The 21,019-nt window shown below is 45.3% G+C and overlaps 1 protein-coding gene across 5 annotated transcripts; it reads left to right on the top strand.

Annotated features, from left to right (window-relative positions):
* The first annotated feature begins 1,112 nt into the window (after positions 1-1,112).
* LOC134417196 (cystine/glutamate transporter-like) lies at positions 1,113-20,737 on the top strand. 5 transcript variants are annotated; one of them, XM_063154140.1, is made up of 16 exons: positions 1,113-1,391; positions 2,182-2,347; positions 2,788-2,961; positions 3,677-3,955; positions 5,738-6,002; positions 8,178-8,304; positions 9,051-9,166; positions 9,831-9,956; positions 12,296-12,395; positions 12,483-12,527; positions 12,725-12,848; positions 13,158-13,261; positions 15,154-15,250; positions 16,028-16,177; positions 18,435-18,609; positions 19,434-20,737. In XM_063154140.1, exons 5-16 carry the CDS (start codon positions 5,810-5,812, stop codon positions 19,496-19,498), a joined length of 1,422 nt encoding a protein of 473 aa, XP_063010210.1. In that variant the 5' UTR covers positions 1,113-1,391; positions 2,182-2,347; positions 2,788-2,961; positions 3,677-3,955; positions 5,738-5,809; the 3' UTR covers positions 19,499-20,737. The 5 variants fall into 5 exon arrangements, with proteins under 5 accessions (XP_063010210.1, XP_063010211.1, XP_063010207.1 ...); XM_063154141.1 differs by having other exon boundaries at positions 3,677-3,781; positions 5,736-6,002; XM_063154137.1 differs by having other exon boundaries at positions 3,677-6,002.
* The last annotated feature ends 282 nt before the right edge of the window (positions 20,738-21,019 follow it).

Here is a 21,019-nt window from a genome sequence, read left to right on the forward strand (position 1 = left end):
TAATGTTTAAATTTCATTTTGAATTCCTTGAAGGTGGAAAGAGAAGGAGCAAACTCAGGCTCTGAGGTCGAGTCTGAGGGGAACTGGAGGCCTGAGGTGATAAATCATCAGCACTGTAGTGAGATTGAGGGGAAAACTAATGTAATATATGAACCAATACAGAAAGAGGAATTTTATTACTTCAGTCAGCTCTCAAAGGATTCCATTCCAGATGGTTAAAGCAGGGTAGATCAGGAACCCCTATTGGTGGGGCCCACCATCTGACAACAGCAAAAGCAGCAGAGGGTTTCTTCTGACTCCAGCAGGAGTTTCACCAGGAGAGACCTGTAGCAGGATAAGATTGCTGATATTAGTGAGAAATTACCTCTTGGTAAGGAAAGCTGGTGATGAGTGTGGCCATTTTGGCATTTTCCCCCATCCAGGAAATGTGTCTTGTTCTTGCAGAATGTGTATGGAGAGGCTTAGGGATCAGTGTGCAGCTCCAGAGCACTGCCTGGCTCTGGATGATGGTGCCGTTGGCCTATTGCTGATGGGAATGTTGGCCTTGATGAAGAGCCCACCACAGCAGTCCTGTGGATGAGTAGCAGCTCCCATGAAGCAGCCTGAGTCTCTCAAACTTGTTTTTTCGTAAGTCACCAAGCAGTGGCTGGGAAGCAGTGTCCTTTATAGCCCTCAAAGGCGTGGTTCATGGAGGAATTTCACCTGCAGGAGCAGAGCTGTTGAGCATTGGCACTGCCCAATCTCAGATCAAAGGCAGACAAACCCCAGACCTCAGCACTGATGCAGTGCCACAAACCATTGGAATGAGGAGGGATATTTCTCTCTGGATTTTTTTTTTTTTTAATTTAAAGTGCATGAGAAGAATTCTCATTTGGGGAAAGTTTGGCTGTACTTTGCTACAACATTAGACTTCTCTGTTGGGTGTCTTCTGCTAGAAACGTTTAGATTTATTTTTGTTTGTGTTCTGTCTTACGCAGCTAAGAAAACAGTTTTGAATAGGACAAATTGTCTTGTTCCAGGGAGGAGGTCTGATCTGGAGAGTGAAAACAGCTTGCTACTTGGAGGACTGTCCACAAAAGAACAAAGCTCTGAGGACACTTCCCTGCACTGTGCCCCACTAGAGATAATGTAGAGCCAAGATGCTGGCCTCAGGAAACATAACTATGTGAGACAGTCTCTTGTTAAGTGTTTTGTTTCTTTCTTTTCCTAGGATTCATGTGCTCCAGTGCCTGGTACTCTGGGTGTTGTTGCTCCTTTGGATCTGATGGGCTGGGAGGAAAGTGCCTTGGTTATTCTCAGCTCCTGCTTGCAAGAAAGAGGAATCATGTTAGTTCGTCTTACAGGAATGCTGGTGCACCTTCCTGACATAGACTGGGGTCTTCTTTAACCAGGTGTGCATGTCTCCAGATTTGTGTTTTGCATGTCACTGGCAACATGTGAGGAAGAAATACTTATGAAAGGGCCAATGCTCCTGCACAACAACATTAATGGCAAATCAATTCTGGATACACAGAAGTACAAGTTCCTTGTGGCAGCTGAATGGAGAGTTATGGATGCATAGAAAAGTGAGATGATGGTGTATGATCCATGCATCCTGGAAATCAGTCAGCACCATGGTTATAAAACATCTCCATTTGTCTGCTTTGACAGACTGGTCATAATGAAGAATTTTAAACTTGGTGCAGAATATAAATCCTGGTAGCAAGGAACTCTCAAGCCAACAGGAATTTATCTGCTTGAAAATCTTGGTCTTGGTTTAGTCCAATTTTTAGCCAAAGTGTGGATTCCACACTTTTAAGTTCTCAATTAAAAGGTGATCCTCATATCATCAAGCAGTCCAGACTCACCATACCATCAGCCTGTTTTCCAGAAAAATCGCCCCTGTTGGAAGGACAACTGGAAATGCCTAAATGAGATGACAGAAATTCTGTGACCTGAGCCAAAAGCAATTTTGCTGTAAAGGCAAAAAAAAATTTTCATTTAGACAGAAGTGTTAGGAAATAGTAGTGTTTTGATAGACAGTTCCCAAGATGATATTTGTGAAACTCTGTAGAAAGAGAAGCCAATGGAAATTATTTTTACATTTACACCTAAGGCAATTGCATGGATTTATTACTACATCTGGGGCTGCAAGCCTGAGACTGATTTATTAACTACTGTCCCTTTTGGTTTCTTATCCAGGGTGGCAAACCAGCTGTAGAATGCTGAAAAGAAGTTGAGCTGCATGTCTTGTCCTTTCAGCCTGTTTCTTGTGTTCATTTTGGTCTATAAACAAACATCTCTCAGGTCTCCTAAATAGATTTTCTGATTGAGTTCCCAGAACAGACCACCACCAGCCTCATTAAAGGTTATTTATGTTACTTTCATGCATGAATAAAAAAGCTCCCATTCACTGCTGATTTTATTTAGTTAGATTCTGTGCCTTGTGGCAGACATTGAATTGGAGTGACATTTTTGGCACCAAAAAGAAAAAAATAGCGAGACTGCGAGGAAAAGTTTGACACCTGCATCTTTTGCAGTATAAAAAGGAAGGGGTTAACCTGTTCTTGGCAATGTGACATTGATTGAGGATGCAAAGAAAATACAGCTGTAAATATTTAGGAAGATTCCCTAGTAGCTGGGGTGCTGTTTAGGGGGTAGGTCATAGAAGTGGGACTCTGGAGGTGTAGTCTCTTTTCCCAGGGATGCCACTCGCTCCCTGCGTGATAGGAAGAGAAAGGTCACTCGTTGTTCTAGGTCTCAGCTCCCAGCTGAGAGTGATGCTGTCTCTCTCCTCTCCTTTTCCAGCTTGCTTGTTTATCTCACTAGCTTTTCATCAGAGCAATATCCCCTCTGCCTCTGTGCTGAGCACAGTGGGTCCTGCTCTTGGCTGGGGCTTCCAGACACGACTACAAGTAACAGGCATGGTTCTCCCTTTATGCTTGTCTCCACCTTCTCCGTCCATGCTCCAGCGCTTGTGAGGTAAGATTAACAGCTGAAAAACCCCCAAACTAACATTAAAATCAGTGTAAATGAAGAACAAGGAAGGAAAGATCCAGTATATGTGAAAGGTTGTGCAATAGCTTAAAGTGGTTTTTTTCTGCAGCCCTGGTGACTGATGATCTCTCCCGTGTAAAGGTGCTGCCTTTTGGGAGAGAAGGGTGTGAGCCTGTCCTTTAAGTCAGAGGGGTGAACAAAAAGCAGCTTTGCCTCTTTCCTTTGCACTAAGCACATTGTGAATATTCTTAAGCATTGCCACAAGGATTAACATCCCTGAATTTTAATGTGCCTGGTGCTGGAATGTAGCTGGAAAGCAGAGCAGGCAGGAATGGTCTCTCTGGGCTGTGGGCTCTGCTAGGTGACTCTTTGAAGTTCTATTCAATAGCTTTCTGTTACTCTTTACATTTTTTCCCTTTTCCACCTTTTTCCCTCCTCCTTCAACCCCTTCTGGAACAAGTACTGATACACTTCATGTTTCTCAAATTTACTGGACTGGATTGTTTTATCTCCGCGTACTTTTGCATGGCAGTAGTATTAAAATAAAAAATAATAATAAACAAAAAAAAGGCATGGGGACAGAAGTACAGTTTGGTGTTTACTTTGGATCATTAACCTGGTCTGTAAATTTGATTTGATCTCTTTTTTTTTTTTTTTTTTTTTTTTTTGTTCCTCGCCTGCTCTCTCTGTGTAATTTCAGAGCCTGCAAAGGGACGCTGTCTTCTGTGGCTTCAGGATCCCAGCAAGAAATGGGAGTCTGATGGATTGTAAATGCACCTGCTTTGTTTAAAACCCAGCCAAACAGATAAGTGCACTTTTAATTCTCTCCAAACGGTGCTTTAGACGTAGCTCTGCACAGCATCTCTCTTCAGTTCAGTTCCAGTTTGGTGAGGCTGTGTGTTTCAGCCCTGCAAATGAATGCTGTGTGGGTTTCACTTCAGCTGAGAAATACCAGACAATATTGGTATTTCACACTAAGGTAATTAATTGGTGTCTGAGGGAACTGCAGCTGAGGGGCTGGGAGGATCCCTGGGGTCTATCCCTGCTCTTCCAGAGCCACTGTCTCCAGCAGCCCTGTGAGGTTTTGGGACTCTGAGGAGCAGCTCTGTGGGACCAGACGAGGCTGATGTGACCCATCTGAGCCTTAAAGAGCCCTATGGGACTCATTAGAGGTTTAGTAACTAAACTTGTCTGGTTTGATTGAGAAGATGCTTGTGCAGGCTTGGCACAATCTCAGAGGAACCAGCTCATGCTGCTGGCAGGAGAAAGGGCTTTCTGCATGTGCTTGTCATATGTGTGCAGAGAAAGTGATAACCCTGCTTCCTCCCACCAGCTTCCAGGTGGGAAAAGAGCTGGGGAGGGGGGAGAAAAGACCTTGGTTACACTGAGTTTACCCAGGGCAGGCAAAGAAGTATCATGGGTGAGTGGTGGCAAGAGTTGTCCCCTCAAAGTTAGGGGAACATTTTTATCTCTCTACCAAGGAAGCAATTTGTGTCTGCTTAGGTCTGCTCCTAGAGGTGACCACTGTCTCCTTGTGGACACACCACTGCAATTACTAAATTATTCAAGAAACCCACAAAATAGGGTCTCATGTAAAGTTTAACTTTGCAATAATATACAACCATGGGGCTGGGGCAAATATTCACCATAAAGCAATTTGCTGTGTTAGAATAATGAAAAGAAAAGCACTGAAACTGAGTGCATGAGCATTGTTGGGGATGTGTGGCAGGAGGCTGGACAAGAGCCAAATTATCCACTCCAGTCTTGTCTTGCCTGCTCTTCCAGGGATAATTACTAGTGTAAAACATCTACCTTGCTATTAGGAAAACTACAACTAGGTTTGCTACAGCAAATTAGGCTGTAGTAACTGACCTGAATTCATCTTACCTACCTAAGCAGAAGGTGAGTTTCTTGGTGAAGCTGCCAATTTAGGGGTGATAGAGAGAGACAGGAGAGATGAGGAGGGGACGTGGGAGGTTGCTGCAGTTTGTGAGAACTAAAAATCTGGAACAACTTGTGATCCCTGAAGTGTCTGAAGTTCCTTCTTTTCTAGGAAAAACTTCACTGCTGCTGTTATTACCAAGAAATTTTTTATATTAATAGAAGAAATGGCACGTCTGTTAGTAATGACTAAGCTCTGTCTTACAACTGTAAACAGTATTTATTCCTGACTCTGCAGTACTTTGAAAGCAAAAAAGCTTGACACTATATTAAGAAACACTGATTAAATGGAGCTCTAGTGAGAAATCAGGGCTAGTTCATTCAGCCAGGGTGGATAGGAAGTTAAAAAAGTTTAAATCCTCTCTGTGCACCAACTAATGCAGCTTAATGTTTTTCTCATCTCGGAGATTCTCAAGGTATTGATGCTTAGGTTGGCAACTTTAAATCTCTTTTCTGCAAGCGAGCTGAAATCAATGCATCCCCCTATTAGATCCCATTAAATTAATCCCAAACTGGCCAGTTCCAGTCTGGGCAATCTGACGTTACTCAAAGTCAAATTTGGGCATCATCCTGAGGTGTGGCTGGCATGCAACATGTAACACTCTGTGCTGCCTGGAAGAAGAAGCAGAAAACACTTGAAGTGTCTCTTGGGAGCTGTACTGATGAGATAGATGATACCAAGGGTGTTCTGCTCACCTGTGGTTTGGCTGGTACTTCCTGCAGCTGAGGAGAACAGATTCAACAGCTCCTGTCCAGTTACTGAAAAAAAAAAATTGTCCCAAAAAGAAGATCCTTGAATCCCTAACTCCTTGTCTTACAGGTGAACCTTGAGGACACTTGGGAGACTGTAGCTCCTGAATGTGTGACCTTCCCCTGTGATTAGAAGAAAGCCATGGGGAAAGACAAGAAAGAAGAGGCTGTCTTCCTGAGGAAGAAGATCACTTTGCTGCGGGCGTTCTCACTGCTCATCGGCAGCATGGTTGGCAGTGGCATCTTCATCTCCCCCAAGGGAGTCCTGAAAAACTCCGGCAGCGTGGGCTTCTCCCTGCTTGTCTGGTTTTCCTGTGGGCTCCTCTCCATGTTTGGTGAGTGCTGAGCTTTGGAGCCCTTGCTGAAGCACCTGGGAGGTGAGGGGAGCCTGCATGTTTTTATGTTTAAAAAGTTGGGAGATGAATAAACCCAAAATTCCTAGTTCCTGCTGTAACGAAGATTTAGAAGTCAGGGGATGGTCACTAGGAGTTTTTAGTTCAAATTATTTCCCTGGGGTAATGGACAAAGTTGTAGCACTTATGGTCTGTAATATCAATTCATGTACAAGTCCAGGGCAGGGGAAGGACAGTGACTGTGAGTGGAGACTGCATGGTCTGTGCCAGGAAAGCTGGGAGAGAATGAGGGGACTCCTTCTGTAAGGCAGAAAGGAGATGGAGGAACCTGAAAGGGAACCTGAGGGCTGTGCTGTGCTTTTCACTGTGAAGAGAGGAGGAAGGGAGAGTCCCAATGTGCCCCATGGGGGGACCCCTTTCTGTCAGGGAGAATGGCTGGAGCAGAGTGCCTGGGGAGCTGCAGGGATGCACCAGCCCAGGGGGGGTGCTGGGTGTCTGTAAAAGATGGTGTGGAGATATCTGATGCTGCCCCACTTTCTGTGTGTTACTATTGGCTTCATTTCTGTCATTTACTACCAGTCTTTTCTCATAGAGGTGATCTTTTTGATGACAACTTCATTCTGGTTCTTTTGAAATAATGTTGCTCTTCTAAGTTACAGTGGATAAAACATGTGGCTTTTAGTTTCTTTCATTAACTGTAAAAATCACCATCTCAGAAACTCTCTAAAGGTGCTATTAGGACAACTGCAAGTTCTCCCAGCCCAGGAGAGAAATTGAATGCTTATTATAGTGGGTGACTTTAACATTCTTCTTCTGATGTAATTTGTAAAAAAAAAAAAAAATCCACCAGAAGAAAAAAATAAGAAAGGAGATATACTTCATGTGGAAAAAAATAAAAAGCAAAGTGAGTGTCACTCACTTTGACACTGGCACGTACATGCAAGTTTAGAAATTGAGACATTCAATTGTTAATAGGGCAACAAGTTGTTCTTGCTCTTAGCATATGTGTACCAATATTTCACATTGCAACTGTGAGTGGCTGTTTGGTGAATTATACACTTCTGCTTAAAGAAAAGCTGACAGTATATTGTGGACATGGTGTTTCTTTTAACCAAGAAGAGCAGTAAATGAGAATGTGTGTGTAATGTATGTGTAATCACATAGCCAAGCTCTGCACTTGTAAAGGTTTTTCTCTGTACAGCATCCTTTGATAGATTCTCCTGGAAGGGCCTTGGGAGCCTCTTTACCAAGTGATTGCGTTTTGTAGCTGGATTTGTCAGTTTGTTCTTCTCTTTTATCAGCTTGATGACCTCCCCTGATCATTTCTCTGACACATTTTGCAGTATATTTAAAAGATCTGATTTCTTTTGTGCTTTTCTTTTCCCTTTCAAGTGGGGTATATATAAAGTCCCATCCCATGAGTTCAGCAACATACTTATATGCATGAATACTTGAATGCTTAAATGCTTGTGGAAGCATTGGAATAAACTGGAATAAACCAGATGAGCTCTCTGCCTATATTTGATGCTTTGAGCAGGAGTTCTGCACAAATGTTCCAACAGGGAGGCAGGAAACATTGAGGTTGTCACCATCCTGTATGACCTGAATATGGCATGATTGCCATGGGACTTGGAGGCATGGCCATGTCACCACCGGCTTCAAAGGAGGGAAGGGATTTATGTGGAGATGCAAGATAAGGACACAAGAATGTGGCCTGGGATCAAAAACAGTCTGGAAATGACCAGTTCAACCATGGCTTGTGGCTGAGCTGCTGTAGTTGCTTTGTGAGCACCATTTCATCAGTCTAACAGTGAGGAGAAGTGAGAATCCAGGGTACCTTTCAAAGGAAACCTCTTGTAGCTCTGTGCAGCATTTCTATCACACACCTTTCTTCAGAGCTTCCATGGAAATGTTGGAGCATTAACCACAAAATAGAGAATTTCTTTCCACCTGACAGGTAAGCCAATAACTTCAGAACTTACTTCAAACCACAGTAGCGCACAAAAATAGAGAAAAGTGGTTCTGTTAAACCTATTTTTCTTCCTCTCATTCACTACTTATTTAAAATTATTTGTTCAATCACTGAAAAATCACACAGAAAGGGAAAAAAATCCCTGGATTTATTTACTTGGTACATTTCTACCTGAACTTTTCCAGGTGCCTTGTGTTATGCAGAGCTTGGAACAAGAATCACCAAGTCTGGAGGACATTATATCTACATTTTGGAGACACTAGGGCCTCTGCCAAGCTTCTTATTCCTGTGGGCAGAGTTTTTTGCTATCAGGTAAGAGATTTGATTTGCTTGCCTCTTCCTGGATGCAGTGATAATTTAAAATACCAAAAGTTATGGCCCCAGGTAACAGTCCAGGCAGTTTGTAAAGGAAAGAGTTGAATGATTTTTCAAGATTTTTCAGTGATAAAAGGAAGATGACACAATGTGGAAATAGTTACAAATGTTGAATGTGTTCTGTACTTGAAGAATATTTCTCTTCTGCCCTGGCAGTTCCTATCCCCCAAGAGCTGAGGTATATTTCAGAGACTGGCAATAAATGCCAGATTTATTTCAGATCTTATGTTTTCAGTGTGAAACTTTTTTGGTTTCTTCAGATTCAGAAAGTGGAGACAACTTCCTGGCTTAGCCCCAAGCTAAATAATTTATAACATTGTGAACTACTTCCTTTTTTAACATTAAAAAGCAAGTCCTCACCTCTCAATAACCTGTATCCTTCATGTAAGCTTAGATGAGGCAGAACATATGAACTACACTTGCATTGCTCAGTATGATTAATCTCAACTTTTGCTTTCAAGTTGGAAATTAATCATTTTGCAGCATGTGGTTTTTAACCCATTTACTGAGAAAAACCCATGAGAGAAACTCGATGGGGATTCACCATCTGCATGGGTGATAGGATTAAGCCAGATGGGGAAACTTGCTCCCCTTCCCAAGTTTTGTGCAGTTTTACCTCCTGCCATTTTTCAGCCATGCTCAGAGCAGTTTGTGCTTGGTTCCCCCCACACTCCCCACTCCAGGCCTGCCAACAGTGCTGTGGTTTCCCTGGCATTTGGGCGCTACATGCTGGAGCCGTTCTTTGCCCCCTGTGCTGCCCCTGTCCCTGCAGTGAAGCTCGTGTCTCTCCTGGGCTACTGTAAGTACCAACATTTATGGGATTGTCCATCCTGGCCTCCCTGCCCTAGACTAGGAGCACTTGGGGTGTTATTTCCTTGATAGCTGTGGGATAAGACAGCTGTATTATCACCTCAGCTAAGTAAAATGTTCCAATTCAAGGTGATGGTGTTGGGCCACTATATTCTCTAGGAAGTGGAATGGGCCTCCCTGTTGGCCAGCTGGAGCCCTAGGTAGGGGGATTTTGCCAGGTGTGGGAGAAGAAACTCTCCATGTGTAATTGTGCAAAAGCCACATGAGCTGTGGGTGTAAGGCTCGAGGTTTTGGACTCCTCTCCTGGTGCATCCCGCCCGTGAAGCTGTCCTGCCTGCTCCAGACTGGTGTGGACTGGCACAGGGAATGCTGTGAAGTGGGCTGCTGAGATGTCCCACACCTTTCCCCCAGGCAGGTGTGGATCACCCAGCAGGAACCAGGTTCCTGCTCCCTTTTAGGAGTGTAAGTCAGCTCCCTCTTTAAACACTGTATACTGGACCAATGTTTCCTGGCATCTCTCATCCCAGGCATCCTCTCTAAGGCATAAAGATGCAGCCTTCCCCCAGCATCCCCAGGGCAGGGAGAGCTGCTGTATTTTCTCCTGTGTGTATTGAGCCCAGGCTGCAGCTGTAGCAGTGTTGTTTCCTCTCCAGACACGGTCCTGACCCTCAATTCCTGGAGCGTCACCTGGAGTGCGCGGCTGCAGATGGCTCTCTCCGTCGTCAAACTCCTGGCCCTTGCGCTCATCATCGTGCCAGGGATGATGCTGCTGGCCCAGGGTAGGTGCTGCTGCTCCTATGGCTGAGGAGGGTGCTCCATGTGACCCCTGTCATGGCTTTTATCAGTGACAAGTGTGGTGCTCACTCAGCTGGCAGGAGCTCTCTCTGTCCATGTGCCAGATGTGAATTAGCTGGGAGCTGAGACCGGCACAGCTGGCACAAGCTGCATCATTGCACTGGGCTGGTGCACCTGGCTGCGGGGTACTTTCTCCAAAATTTAGTGGGTCTTAGTGCCAGAGGATGTGTGAACCTACCCAGGTCACCCTAACCTTCCTCTGGAGTCAGACTTGCCTATTTCCAGTGTAGCTCAAAATCTTTCCAAAGCAGCACATATTCGATGGACATTTAGGATATATGACAGCATCCCCTGTGCCAATCACAGCTGTGTAATGAGTTACAGCCCTTAGCTGAGCCCTGGTAATGGCATCTCTAACCCTTCTGTGGCACAAGCTAATGTTTTTTACCTCCAGATTGAGATTGGTGGTAATTCAGTGAATTTACAATGAACTTGGTACAGGATTTCATGCCCGTATGCAGAGTGGGGGAGATAAACCCTACCAGTAGGATCTTCTGTGAACCATACAAGAGTACTGGCTTTAATCCAAGCCTCAGTTTATAGAAAAGCCCAAGGCATTCCCACTCAAGGGATGAAGCCTGCTCCCTCTTCATGCTGTTACCTTCTTCTGCAGAGAAAACACCACAGGCAATGGGCTCTGTGTTCATGTTTCTTTCTGATGTCTGGAGCTGGCTCCTTTGAACATGCAGAGCTTCCCTTGGGCTGGCTTCTGAACTAAAGGACTGCCCTGCAGCTAGGGATCCCCAGCCATTATTGTTAGGAATGCCTTCAAATGACAATCTGGAGCCCTGGCACCCGTCCTCTGGTGGGGAGGATAAATGCAGGTGACATCTGGAGGGAGAATTCACCAAGAGGCTCCAGTATGACAGGTTGTATTTAATGTGACTCACGGGGGACTGTAAATTGCTCATTAATGCATTGCAGGCAATAAATCCTTTTCATGCACTATCACTTACCAGCCATCATTTTGGAACATAAAAAAAATACCCCAATAGACCCACTCCTATATTTTGGGTTAGTTTTCTTCAAACCTATTTTCAAATTGACTTAATTTTTTCTTTTTTTTGCTGCTTAAAAATCAGTTTTGTGCTTTTACATAATTTTGCCTGATTGCTTTGCCTTGTGCTTCTTTGTTTAGATTGCACTTCTGTCCTTTCCTTTGCCATTACCTGCTCTTTGGCTCAGGCTTATATTAGAGATTTGCTGGGCCGGCGTTTCAAGCCCATGTGCCCAAATCTTGTCACTGAACTTCTTGCAGAAGCACCTCCACAGTAGTGGCCTGACTTTCTCCACATGCTCCATGCCATCTCACACCTTGCCTGGTAAATCCCAGCTAGGAAAGCTTCTCACCTTTTGAAGAGAGTTTATTATGGAAAATTGAACATAGATGTGGTACCAAACCTTGGGTTACCTGGATTTGAAAATATTGGGAATGCAATCCTTTCTGACTGTGTTTGAATGAGAGGCCAATTCAGAACGGCTCTCTTCCCTAAATCTTTTTGTTTTGATTTAGAGAAAATCCTGACTTTGATTTTTTTTTTTTTTTGTTAAGTTTTGTTTTGTTGTTTCAAGCAGAGAACTTGAAGGAAAATTAGGGGAGTTGGTAAATATCTCTACTTTGAGACACCTCTACTTTGGACATGTTATTTGCCTTGCACTCTGCCCTTTCCTGTGGGTGAGTGGTGGTGGGTCAGGCTGGCAGGTGTTGCTCCCACCCCCTCCTGCAGCTGGTTCCCATGCTCTGGCCAGCGCAGGGCTGGGGTCAGTGCTCCAGCAGCAGGAGCAGGAGGGAGCACAGCGAGAGCTGAGTTTGCTGCCTCGCTGGCTGCACCACATCAAAGGGGACTGTGTCTCCAGCTGCTGAGGGGGCTGGGGACTGAACATGGGGGTCAACCCAACAACTTAATTTTGGGCCTGAAGGAGGGAGAGGACAACATGGATCTGCTCGTCTCCATGATCTCCTGTTCCCACATCAGGGTCTGTTGGAAACAACTAGCTATTGTTGTTGCCCTTCCTGAAATGCCTACCCTAGCTGGACAAGGGATAGATTTTTTTTGGTTTTTAATATCACTGTAGGAAAGTAAACATATCAGCAACAACCCTGGAGTTAAAGCAATTAAATGAATTTGAATACCCTTCTCCAGGAAATCACAAACACTCTTCCCAGGCCTGGGCAAGAGGTACAAGGGATGTTATTCTACATGGAAGGAAGCCTGTCTCTGATGTTCTCCTGCTCTGTCTCCGTTGTTTATCTCCTCTGCAGGCCACACGGAGAACTTCCAGCATGCTTTTGACAGGCAGTCGCTGGTTCTGGATAAGCTCCCCCTGGCTTTCTATGCAGGCATGTTCGCATATTCCGGCTGGTAGGTGCGAGGGGAGGGCCCTTCCCGGGCGGCACACGGGTGCCCTCAGCATGACTGACTCTCACCCCGTCTCTTCCCATCGTGCAGGTTTCAGACCGGCTTTGTGCGCGAAGAGTTGGTCAAACCTGAACGGTAAGGCTGGCAGGAAGCTGCCCTGGGTACCGGCCTCGGGGCTCCCACACCTTTCCCAAGTGCAGCGCAGGAGGAATAGCTTTGTGGGTTCACCTGACTGCAATCAATTGTACAGCCAGATAAAATCTGCAGTAATGCCGTGCATAACAAGGGATAGCAGCTTGCTCTTTGTGTGTGTGTGTTCCCCTTCCTTGCAGAAATATCCCCCTGGCTGTCATCGTGTCTGTGATCACAGTAATTGTGGGATACATGCTCACCAACGTCTCCTATTACACAGTCCTGGGAACAGAAGATGTTCTGGCTTCTCCTGCTGTGGCTGTGGTCAGTTGTCATTGCTATTGTTATATCCGCAGTGTGGCCAGCTTGTGCTGTGGTCATGGCAAGTCTTTCAGAGATGGTTTTCCTATAAAATGCTTTATTGCTTTGTAATTTCTCTGGAATACTGGGCAACAGTAAATTCTTCTTGTTGTGGTGCCTAAAAGATAATGAAAAGTAACCTGGAGATGACAGTAGAAAAGGTGAGATTTATGACTACTATACTCCTTCAATGGAAGAAGTTTTCTTTTTTGCCCCTGATGTCACCTAGAGATCACCACGTGCTCCCTAAAGTTATGTTTGCTCTTCCTCCAGAGCTTTGTGCAGCGAGCCTTCAAAAGCCTGATCTCCGTGGTCCCTGTCCTTGTCGCACTGTCCTGCTTTGGAACCATGAATGGAGGGATCTTCACCTTTTCAAGGTCACATCCCTAAGGGTCTATTATGATTTTGGCTCATTGAATCAGAGGGAAGCATGACCAACCTGTGCAACTACCCATCCACACAGTGGCATTTTAGCCACTCTTGTGGGAAAAATAAGGCTTTTGACTCCCAGGTTGTCAGCTACAGGATGGTCCCTTTTGGCTAGGAGTCTACTTTTTCTATTTCTGACCAGATCCAGACTTTGGTACCCAGGACTGGTCACAAACAAAGATTTTTATCTTCTCCCTTACCCTTTAGTTTAAATCTCCAGTTTAAAGTGAAATTTCAGTGTTTCTGGTGAACTAAAGGCTTTGTTGATGTTGGCGGCTGCTCAGTGAGACTGAGTCTTCTTCCACTGGGTTCACCCAGCTGTGCTGCTGGAGGGCATGGGGTCCCTCTGTTGGGAGGCTCTCTAGGCAAACTCTCCCTTGAGAACTTTGCTTTGAAGTCAGTGAAATGTCATTGGGATGGGCTATTCCTAAAGCAATAGTCAAGGTTCAAGAAGTCTTGTTATAGCAATAAGAAAAGCTTTGTCCTATGGAAAAATAAACTTGCCAGCTTCACTGTCTGCCACACTGTGTCCTTATGGGAGCCTTGAAATTGGAGAGGAGGGCAGGCCTTAGGGACAAGATACTTACATTGTGCTGGTCCTGTGGAGCTGAGCAAACTCTCTGCAGTGGGTTTTGCTTCACAGCTTTGATTGCAAAGGGAAAAATGAGTTGATCTGAAAGGAATGTCTCATAGCCTGAAAGCTAATGAATTATCTGATCCACTACTCTGAAGTCCTGTGTTAAATACAGGTGTGGACTATCATTCCCATTAGCTGCTCCAGATAATTGTTTTCTTTGAGGATGAGAAGTCTCTTGGCGGCACAGAGGTTCTCAGTGTCCCCCACTGACCTTCTCTCCCCCATCCTGGCATCATTAACATAATCACTGCAGCAAGCCCATATAAACACTGATGGGGCCTCCCTGGCTGCCTGCCAGCCACACCCCTGCAAAGCCACAGAGACAGCAATAAAACCAGTTGTACACTTGTGCCCCAGCTGCTTGGGGCCCTGCTTCAGCCCAGCTGATGCTCTGGCATGGTTTGTTTGAGGATATTAAATTTCTAAAATTGGATGTGATTGTCTTCTCCCTAATTGCTCTCTCACAAGTCAAAGGAGGGATGCAAGCAAGGAACTCTCTGCTCTCATTTTGTAGCTGTTCTTGTGTGTAGCTGGTCTCTTGGCAGTATGACAAACTGTATTTTCCAACAGCTGACCAGAGGATTGGAAATCATCTGTCATTTGAGGAGATTGCACTTTATTTTTTCTATATATGTACATATAAGAATATAGGCTTAAAAACTGACAATCCCCTTTCATAAACTCACCAGTTTCTCTTATAAAAAATTGAAGTTTGTGATCCCTCCACTTCCTTTTCACTGGAAAAATTAATTGCTTTTTTGATGGCAAGAGACTTTCTTACTCCTGTTTCCAGTCTGAGTTCATTCATGGCCACTTTGGACTTGCCCAAAGGTCTCTGCAGCTGAGGCACCCAAGGAGACCCTGCCACTGGCTCTGATGGTGGGCTCTGAACTGCACTGAACTGGTCTTGGCAGAGCTGTGGGAACTCAGCCTTGGTTTTCTTCCAAATGCCCCAGAAAGTGGAGCTCTGAGCAACTTGGTCTAGTGGAAGCTGTCCCTGTCCATGGCGGGAGGGTGGGTTCCAACCCAACCCAAACTTTCTATGAAAGTGCAGCTAAAGGCAAAACTGTGGCCTCGAATAGCAGCAGACTTGTGCTGGGGAAGGGAGCGGGTGCCTTGATGCCTCAGGTCAGTCCAGTGACTCATCTCATTTATAATATGGCTGTAGAATGTTGATGTACAGGGCTCCCTGTCTTTTCCTAGGACTCTGTTTGTGGCTTCCAGGGAAGGGCAGTGGCCTCCTCTCTTCTCCATGATCCACATTCGAAGGCATACCCCCCTTCCTGCTGTCATGTTGATGGTAAGGAGATCTGGCTCTGTGTGACACGCTCTGTTCTTTTGCTGTCCTGGCTTTCTTGCAAGGACTGGATAAACTGAGGAGTTTTAGAGGGTGTTGGGACATTAAATTTCTCCCAGAAAAAAAAAAGAAGGCAGGATACAGGAAATGGCTGCAAAGTATTAAATCCCCTTGAGCCAGCAGTGGTATCCAAATGTACAACCTTGAAGTCCCTGCCTTATAACATTACACACCTTTTTTAAAAGTACAGTCCCTACAATCTGCCACAGGTGCTGCTTGATATTGCCCTATGAAAATAGCTCTGCCAGGCTTTGGCTATCTGGAAATTTAAAATTCCCAGGTGTGGTGGAAATGCAGGGAATGAGCATTTGTAGAGATGGTCTGGTCTCGTGTTTTGGTTTGTTCAGGGTTTTTTTGTGGCAATGGTCCAGCTCCATCCCAACTGTGGTGCAGTGTCTGTTGTAGCTTCACTGAGCTTGTAAAACCTTAGCAGATGTCATTGTAGATAGCCTGTGTACCAGCAGGGTAGGCTTTTGGATCATGCATGTTTTAATTGCCCTGGCTTGGACATGAAGCATCAAAGATGCTGCTGATCTTGGAATGATCACTCTTTTCTGTAGCACTACAGATCAATGCCTTTCATCTTTTGCCTTCAGTCTGTGTCACTGTTTTGTGAAACTCTCTGACCTCCAAAATGCTGGGGCTGTGAAGTAGTTGCAGGGGGCTTGGAGGAGGTGATCCGTGGCTGTAATGATTGTATTTCATGTTCAAAATGCTCAGTTCCCTTTGGTCACTGCCATGGTGTGCATTGGAGACATCTACCACCTACTGAACTTCTTCAGCTTTTCCCGATGGCTCTTCATAGGACTGGCCACCCTGGGGCTCATCGTCCATCGCTGCCGTCACCCGGAGCTGCACAGCCCCTTCCAGGTAATGCACAGCACGGACCTGGCAGCCAGCAACCTGCAGCCCTGCCATCCCTCTCCTTGATTTGCTCATAATTACAGCATCACATGGCCCTGGCTGCCTTTAGGCTCTAAGGGGTTTCAGTCTCTGATGCTTGGTAATGTCTGTGAGGAGCTCCTGACCAGCACTGGTTGGTGTGCCCAAACAGCCAGATGTGATAAATCCTATCAAGCCAGTTCTACATGGGCTCACCAGATGCACCTGTTAGAATACTGCTTGGTACAAGGGACAAAGTTTCAGGCTTGGGACTGGGAGATGTACAGACAGAAGTTCTCTGGCTCATCTCCTGTGGCCTACAAGAAGGAAGTTACTTGCCTGGATGTTATTTCAGTGGCAGGTAAGTCTCAGCTCTGGCTGAGAAGCAGGAAGGTGTCAGGCTTGGAGGAAAAGGAGCATGGATGGAGGGGTCCTGGGAGCAAACCTGACTTGGGAGGAATCATCTGCTGGCATGTCTCATGTAAAGCAGTGGGCCCCTCTTGTGGCCTTTCTCACTGCTCTGGGTGCTGGGATCCCCCCTCATGTCAGCAGGGGATGCTGGAGCAGCTTTCCTGTGCTTGGGCACCTTTCCCACTGCCGGATAATGTGCAGGAGGCATTAATTAGGTTGGGGCGGTGCTTGAGGTGGGTGCAGTTTGCTCCTGACTCTGGTCGCCCCTGCGTGGTGTCCCCTGGCAGCAGCTCCCGGGAACAGAGAGGACCTCCGGGGCTGTGGGCACTGGCAGTGAGGAGCTCAGGGGACAGAAATGCTTCCTGCAGCTCCCAGGGGTCCTCTCTGAGCTGCGTGCATCCTCCTGCAAAGTTTGGGGTCATTTTTCTTCTCGGTCTCCGCATTTAGCAGAGACCTTGAAGCTTTTCAGTTTGTTGGTTGGCTGCACTCACATACTCCCCCAGAACCAAACTGAGTAAGTTTAGTTTAGTTTTTCTTTCCAACCAATCTTCTCAGGGGAGATTTATTAGTGGCTGGCACTGCAGATGGTTTCAGATGCTGAGATTTTGCCCTGGTTTTCAGACTTCTAGCGGCTCGTAAATGCTGATTAAACGAGGGAAGGAAACACTGGCCCTTTGGTCAGTTCGGCTGGTTTCCCCTCGCCTTTCCTCTGGTTTTTGTCAGCTCTGTGCAAGGGCTGCGCGCAGGTGGCGCGGGCCCGTGCTGCGCTCTAGTGGCCGCCCGCGGCTGTCGCCTGCCGTGCCCGGGGACAGCAAAGCGTGGCACAACATTGGCACTTGCTTTCTCTGTAGCATTCTGAGTTAAAAACGGTGAGAAAACACGGGAAAGAGGAGGGAGCAGTCCGCTCGCACACCTCTCAAGCAGATGTGTGCAGCGTGAGCGTGTGCATGGAGGAGCGGCTGGCAGAGGATGCTCTGGCTGGAAAGACAAGAGTACCTAAGTTTTATGGCTGGATGGCTGCCATACCTAGAGCAACAGAACTCTTCCAACTTGGCATGTTGAGTATCTAAAATACAATCATTATTACTGGTAAAGATTTTCACCTTATATGAGAGCAGCTCCTTCATTCCATCTGCCATTGCTTGGCAGAGTTTGGATCCAAAGACAGAGGGAGTGTTTCACAGTTTTATTATTTATTGCAGTCTTCCTATTTGCTCTCCAAATAACCCAGATGAATTGGCTCATCCATTAGGGTATGGCTGAAGAGCTGAGTGCTGCTTTGATTTTCACCATGGTGTCACTGAAGCTGAAATTTTTGCTGCAGGTACTACAGAGATAGGGAGTCTGGTTTGTCTTGGTTTAGTCACTGTAAGTCTCAGGCAAGCTGGAGGCAGGTCAACACGAGTCATGGATTTATAAGCAATGAACAGTTTGATTCAAAGTGTCTCTTCTTTCTTGGTTTCAGATATTCCCTCCGTGGCTGCCTTAGGGGGCACATAGGTATGTGTGTGCCTGGGCATGCACAGGTGCAGGACATTCACAGAGCTGTGGGCTGTAGGTGGCTTCTCCCCCTGCTTGGCTTCCAGTTGCAAGTGAGGTTTAGATTTTGGTGCAGATGAATATAGGAGGCATGCACCTCACAGGGCACGCTGGGCTCTGAAGCTGATGCAGTTGTTTGCAGTCTGATAGTACAGAAGCATTCTGCAGGACAGGTTACGATTATTCTCCTTTTCTTTAGGCAGAGAAATGGATACAGCGTGTGCTGGCACATACAGAGGCTGATTGGCTACAGCCACCAGTTTTCCCTGATAGTCTCCTGTGCTCTTTTCCTCAGGTTCCCCTGTTTGTTCCTGTCTCTTTTACCATCATCTGCCTCTTCACAGTGGCAATGTCTTTCTACTCAGACCCTGTGAACATCAGCATTGGATGCACCATAGTTTTGAGTGGTTTTCCAGTCTACTACCTCATCATTCACAGGCAGATGTCAGACCGCTGCCGCAACCTATTTTGTAAGTATGCATTTCACTTTCAGTATTGTGGACCTAGACATGCCCAAGGGTCAGGGGGCTGGTTTGTTGCCAGGGCTCACCTCTGATGCAAATTGCTCCTTGACCAATAGACCTCATGAAACCTAAATCATGACTGCTGGCATCACTCTGGTGTCTTTCCCAAGGCACAGCCTCCACAGCCAAATTTGTTTTAACAAAAACAAGGCTGAGGTCTACCAACAGGGGGAACAGAGAGGGTCTATTTCCCACCCCAGCCCTAGTACCTACTAAACTTTATCACATCTTTGGGATCCCAGCTCTGGGTGAAATTTGTCTGACATGGAGCAGAAAGAAGACAAGTTAGGATGGAGGGGCTACAGGCAAACGCTGTAAGCCCATGCACAAACTTGCTTGCTGAAAGGCAGGGGAGAGGACTGCTAGGAGAAGAGTACTGCCAGAGGTCTGTGTGCTTGGTGAAGAGGCCAGGATGGTTTGGGTACAAGTGTAGCTGTGGAAATGAAGTACATCTCCACTCCAGGCAGTGTAGTACAGACTTCCTTTGGATGTAGGCATGGCGGCACAAGGGGTTTTTCAGAAATGAGAGCCTGGGTTTGAGTTTAAATTGTTGTTTCTGTTCCAAGTCTTGTTTTCTTTTGATTTGATGTTGGATGGAGGTGCATCGCTAACCACTCAATAGAAGACAATACATAGCAAGAAAGGAAACAGATACAGTGATCTGCCAACATTAAGTGCTCCAGCCATCAGTGCTGATGCTCTTGATTTTCAGTCATGTCTCAGGATTGCTTCTGGACTAAACTTCCTTCCTTTTTTTCCCACCCTTTCAGATTATCTTACCCACAAACTACAGTTACTGCTGGAAGTTGTCCAACAAGAAATCAAGACTTACTGAGAAAACCATCAAAACTCAGAGAAGACAATAAAAATCTGCTCACACCATTTTTGACACCTTTGATCCTACCAAAAGCAGTCCATGCTTTTATTCTTTAGTCAGTGCAACTGAGGATGATTGAGCCAAAACCTTGCTGCAAGTGTTCCTAAGCTTGCCAACTGGGATCTGTTCCTGCCCTTTTATTTTTTTCAGAAAAGCAAACTAGTTCTCTGAAATGAGCTTGCTTTGCCTGCAGAGTGTCTTTGAAACCAAGATCCTAATTTTGCAGCCTGGCCCAGTCCTGAGAAAAATTGTGTGTGTGTGTGAGTACAGAGACAGTATTTTGTTTTCCTGGCTTGGCAAATAGAGGAAGTGGGCATGTTGCAAAACTTAGAATCCAATACATGGAAGCCAAATGCAAGTTTCAAACAGAACCACTACAGCAGTCTTGTTGGGCAGAGCTAATTAGAGATAAGGCAGATGAATTGGAAAGGGGAATACAGGGGGATAAAATTTTATCCACCAGAAACTGCAGACTGAGACACTGAGAAGATACTCAAAATTCAAGTATTAATAAAACTAAAGTCAGAATGTTTTGCTTTGATTTTTGTATAAGCAGAATGAGTTTTTTAGCCTTGAAATGATCTTTCAACTTTGAAGTTTACTTTTCTGAAATTACATTTTTAAATGTACAAGTGCATTTTTAAAACAATCAGTTAAATATCATCTAGAATATGACAGGAGACATCCTGGTCCCTCCCCCAGCTTCCCAGACCCACTCCTTACCAGTGATGTTGAAAATTCAGAATTTGGCCTAGCTCCAGTGAAATACAATTCCTCCTTTAATTAGACAGGACCACTGATGAGACTTGGGCAGATTCCTGAATAAATGCATCTTCTGGTGCTGTAAGAAGCCATGAGTGACTTCACATCCAAGCTTTAACTTGCCAATTGCGCATGACTTGCTGATTTAATCCACAAATGCTCATTTGAACTAATGGCATAAGAAAGGTTTCCATTATTGGATTACTTTGGTTTACATTATTACATTATTAATGTGGTGATGTTATGTCCAGATAATACAGCAATTACCTATTTACAATCACGTAATTGTTAATTGGTTCCTAAAAGATGGGAAGTAGCATGCTGAGGCTCCTCTAATGACTGCTGGAAAAAGGAACAGCAGAATGTGGAGCATTTTTCAATCCGTTGTATCAAACATTTATGTACTTAAAATAAAAACAAAGTACCATTTACAAATCCAATGTAATCTACTGAAACATGTAAAATTTTGGAACGCAACTTTAGGGTTATTTTCAAAGCAATTGAGAATTATTATTCTTGTAGTGATTGCTTCCTGTTCCTGTGCTGAATTAGGCTGGGACAGCAGCAGTGTGGTTGCAGGGTTTGTTTCCCCACTACCCTCCAAGAATTTAATTTACAAGCCACTGGACGTTGTCCAACAGGAAATACAGTCTCACTGGGAAAATCCTCACAGCAGAAACCATCACACCCTACAGGAGATGTTACTGGCTTTAAACG

The sequence above is a fragment of the Melospiza melodia genome, chromosome 4 (genome assembly GCF_035770615.1).
Source record: "Melospiza melodia melodia isolate bMelMel2 chromosome 4, bMelMel2.pri, whole genome shotgun sequence".
Taxonomy (NCBI): domain Eukaryota; kingdom Metazoa; phylum Chordata; class Aves; order Passeriformes; family Passerellidae; genus Melospiza; species Melospiza melodia.

What these genes read in the sequence shown, in the direction of transcription:
- LOC134417196 (XM_063154137.1), top strand. Translation starts at nt 5,810, where the DNA reads ATGGGGAAAGACAAGAAAGAAGAGGCTGTCTTCCTGAGGAAGAAGATC. An exon ending in GATGATGCTGCTGGCCCAGG is followed by an intron (nt 9,957 to 12,295) that starts GTAGGTGCTGCT and finishes TCTCCTCTGCAG; the next exon opens with GCCACACGGAGAACTTCCAG. An exon ending in AGCTGCACAGCCCCTTCCAG is followed by an intron (nt 16,178 to 18,434) that starts GTAATGCACAGC and finishes TCTTTTCCTCAG; the next exon opens with GTTCCCCTGTTTGTTCCTGT.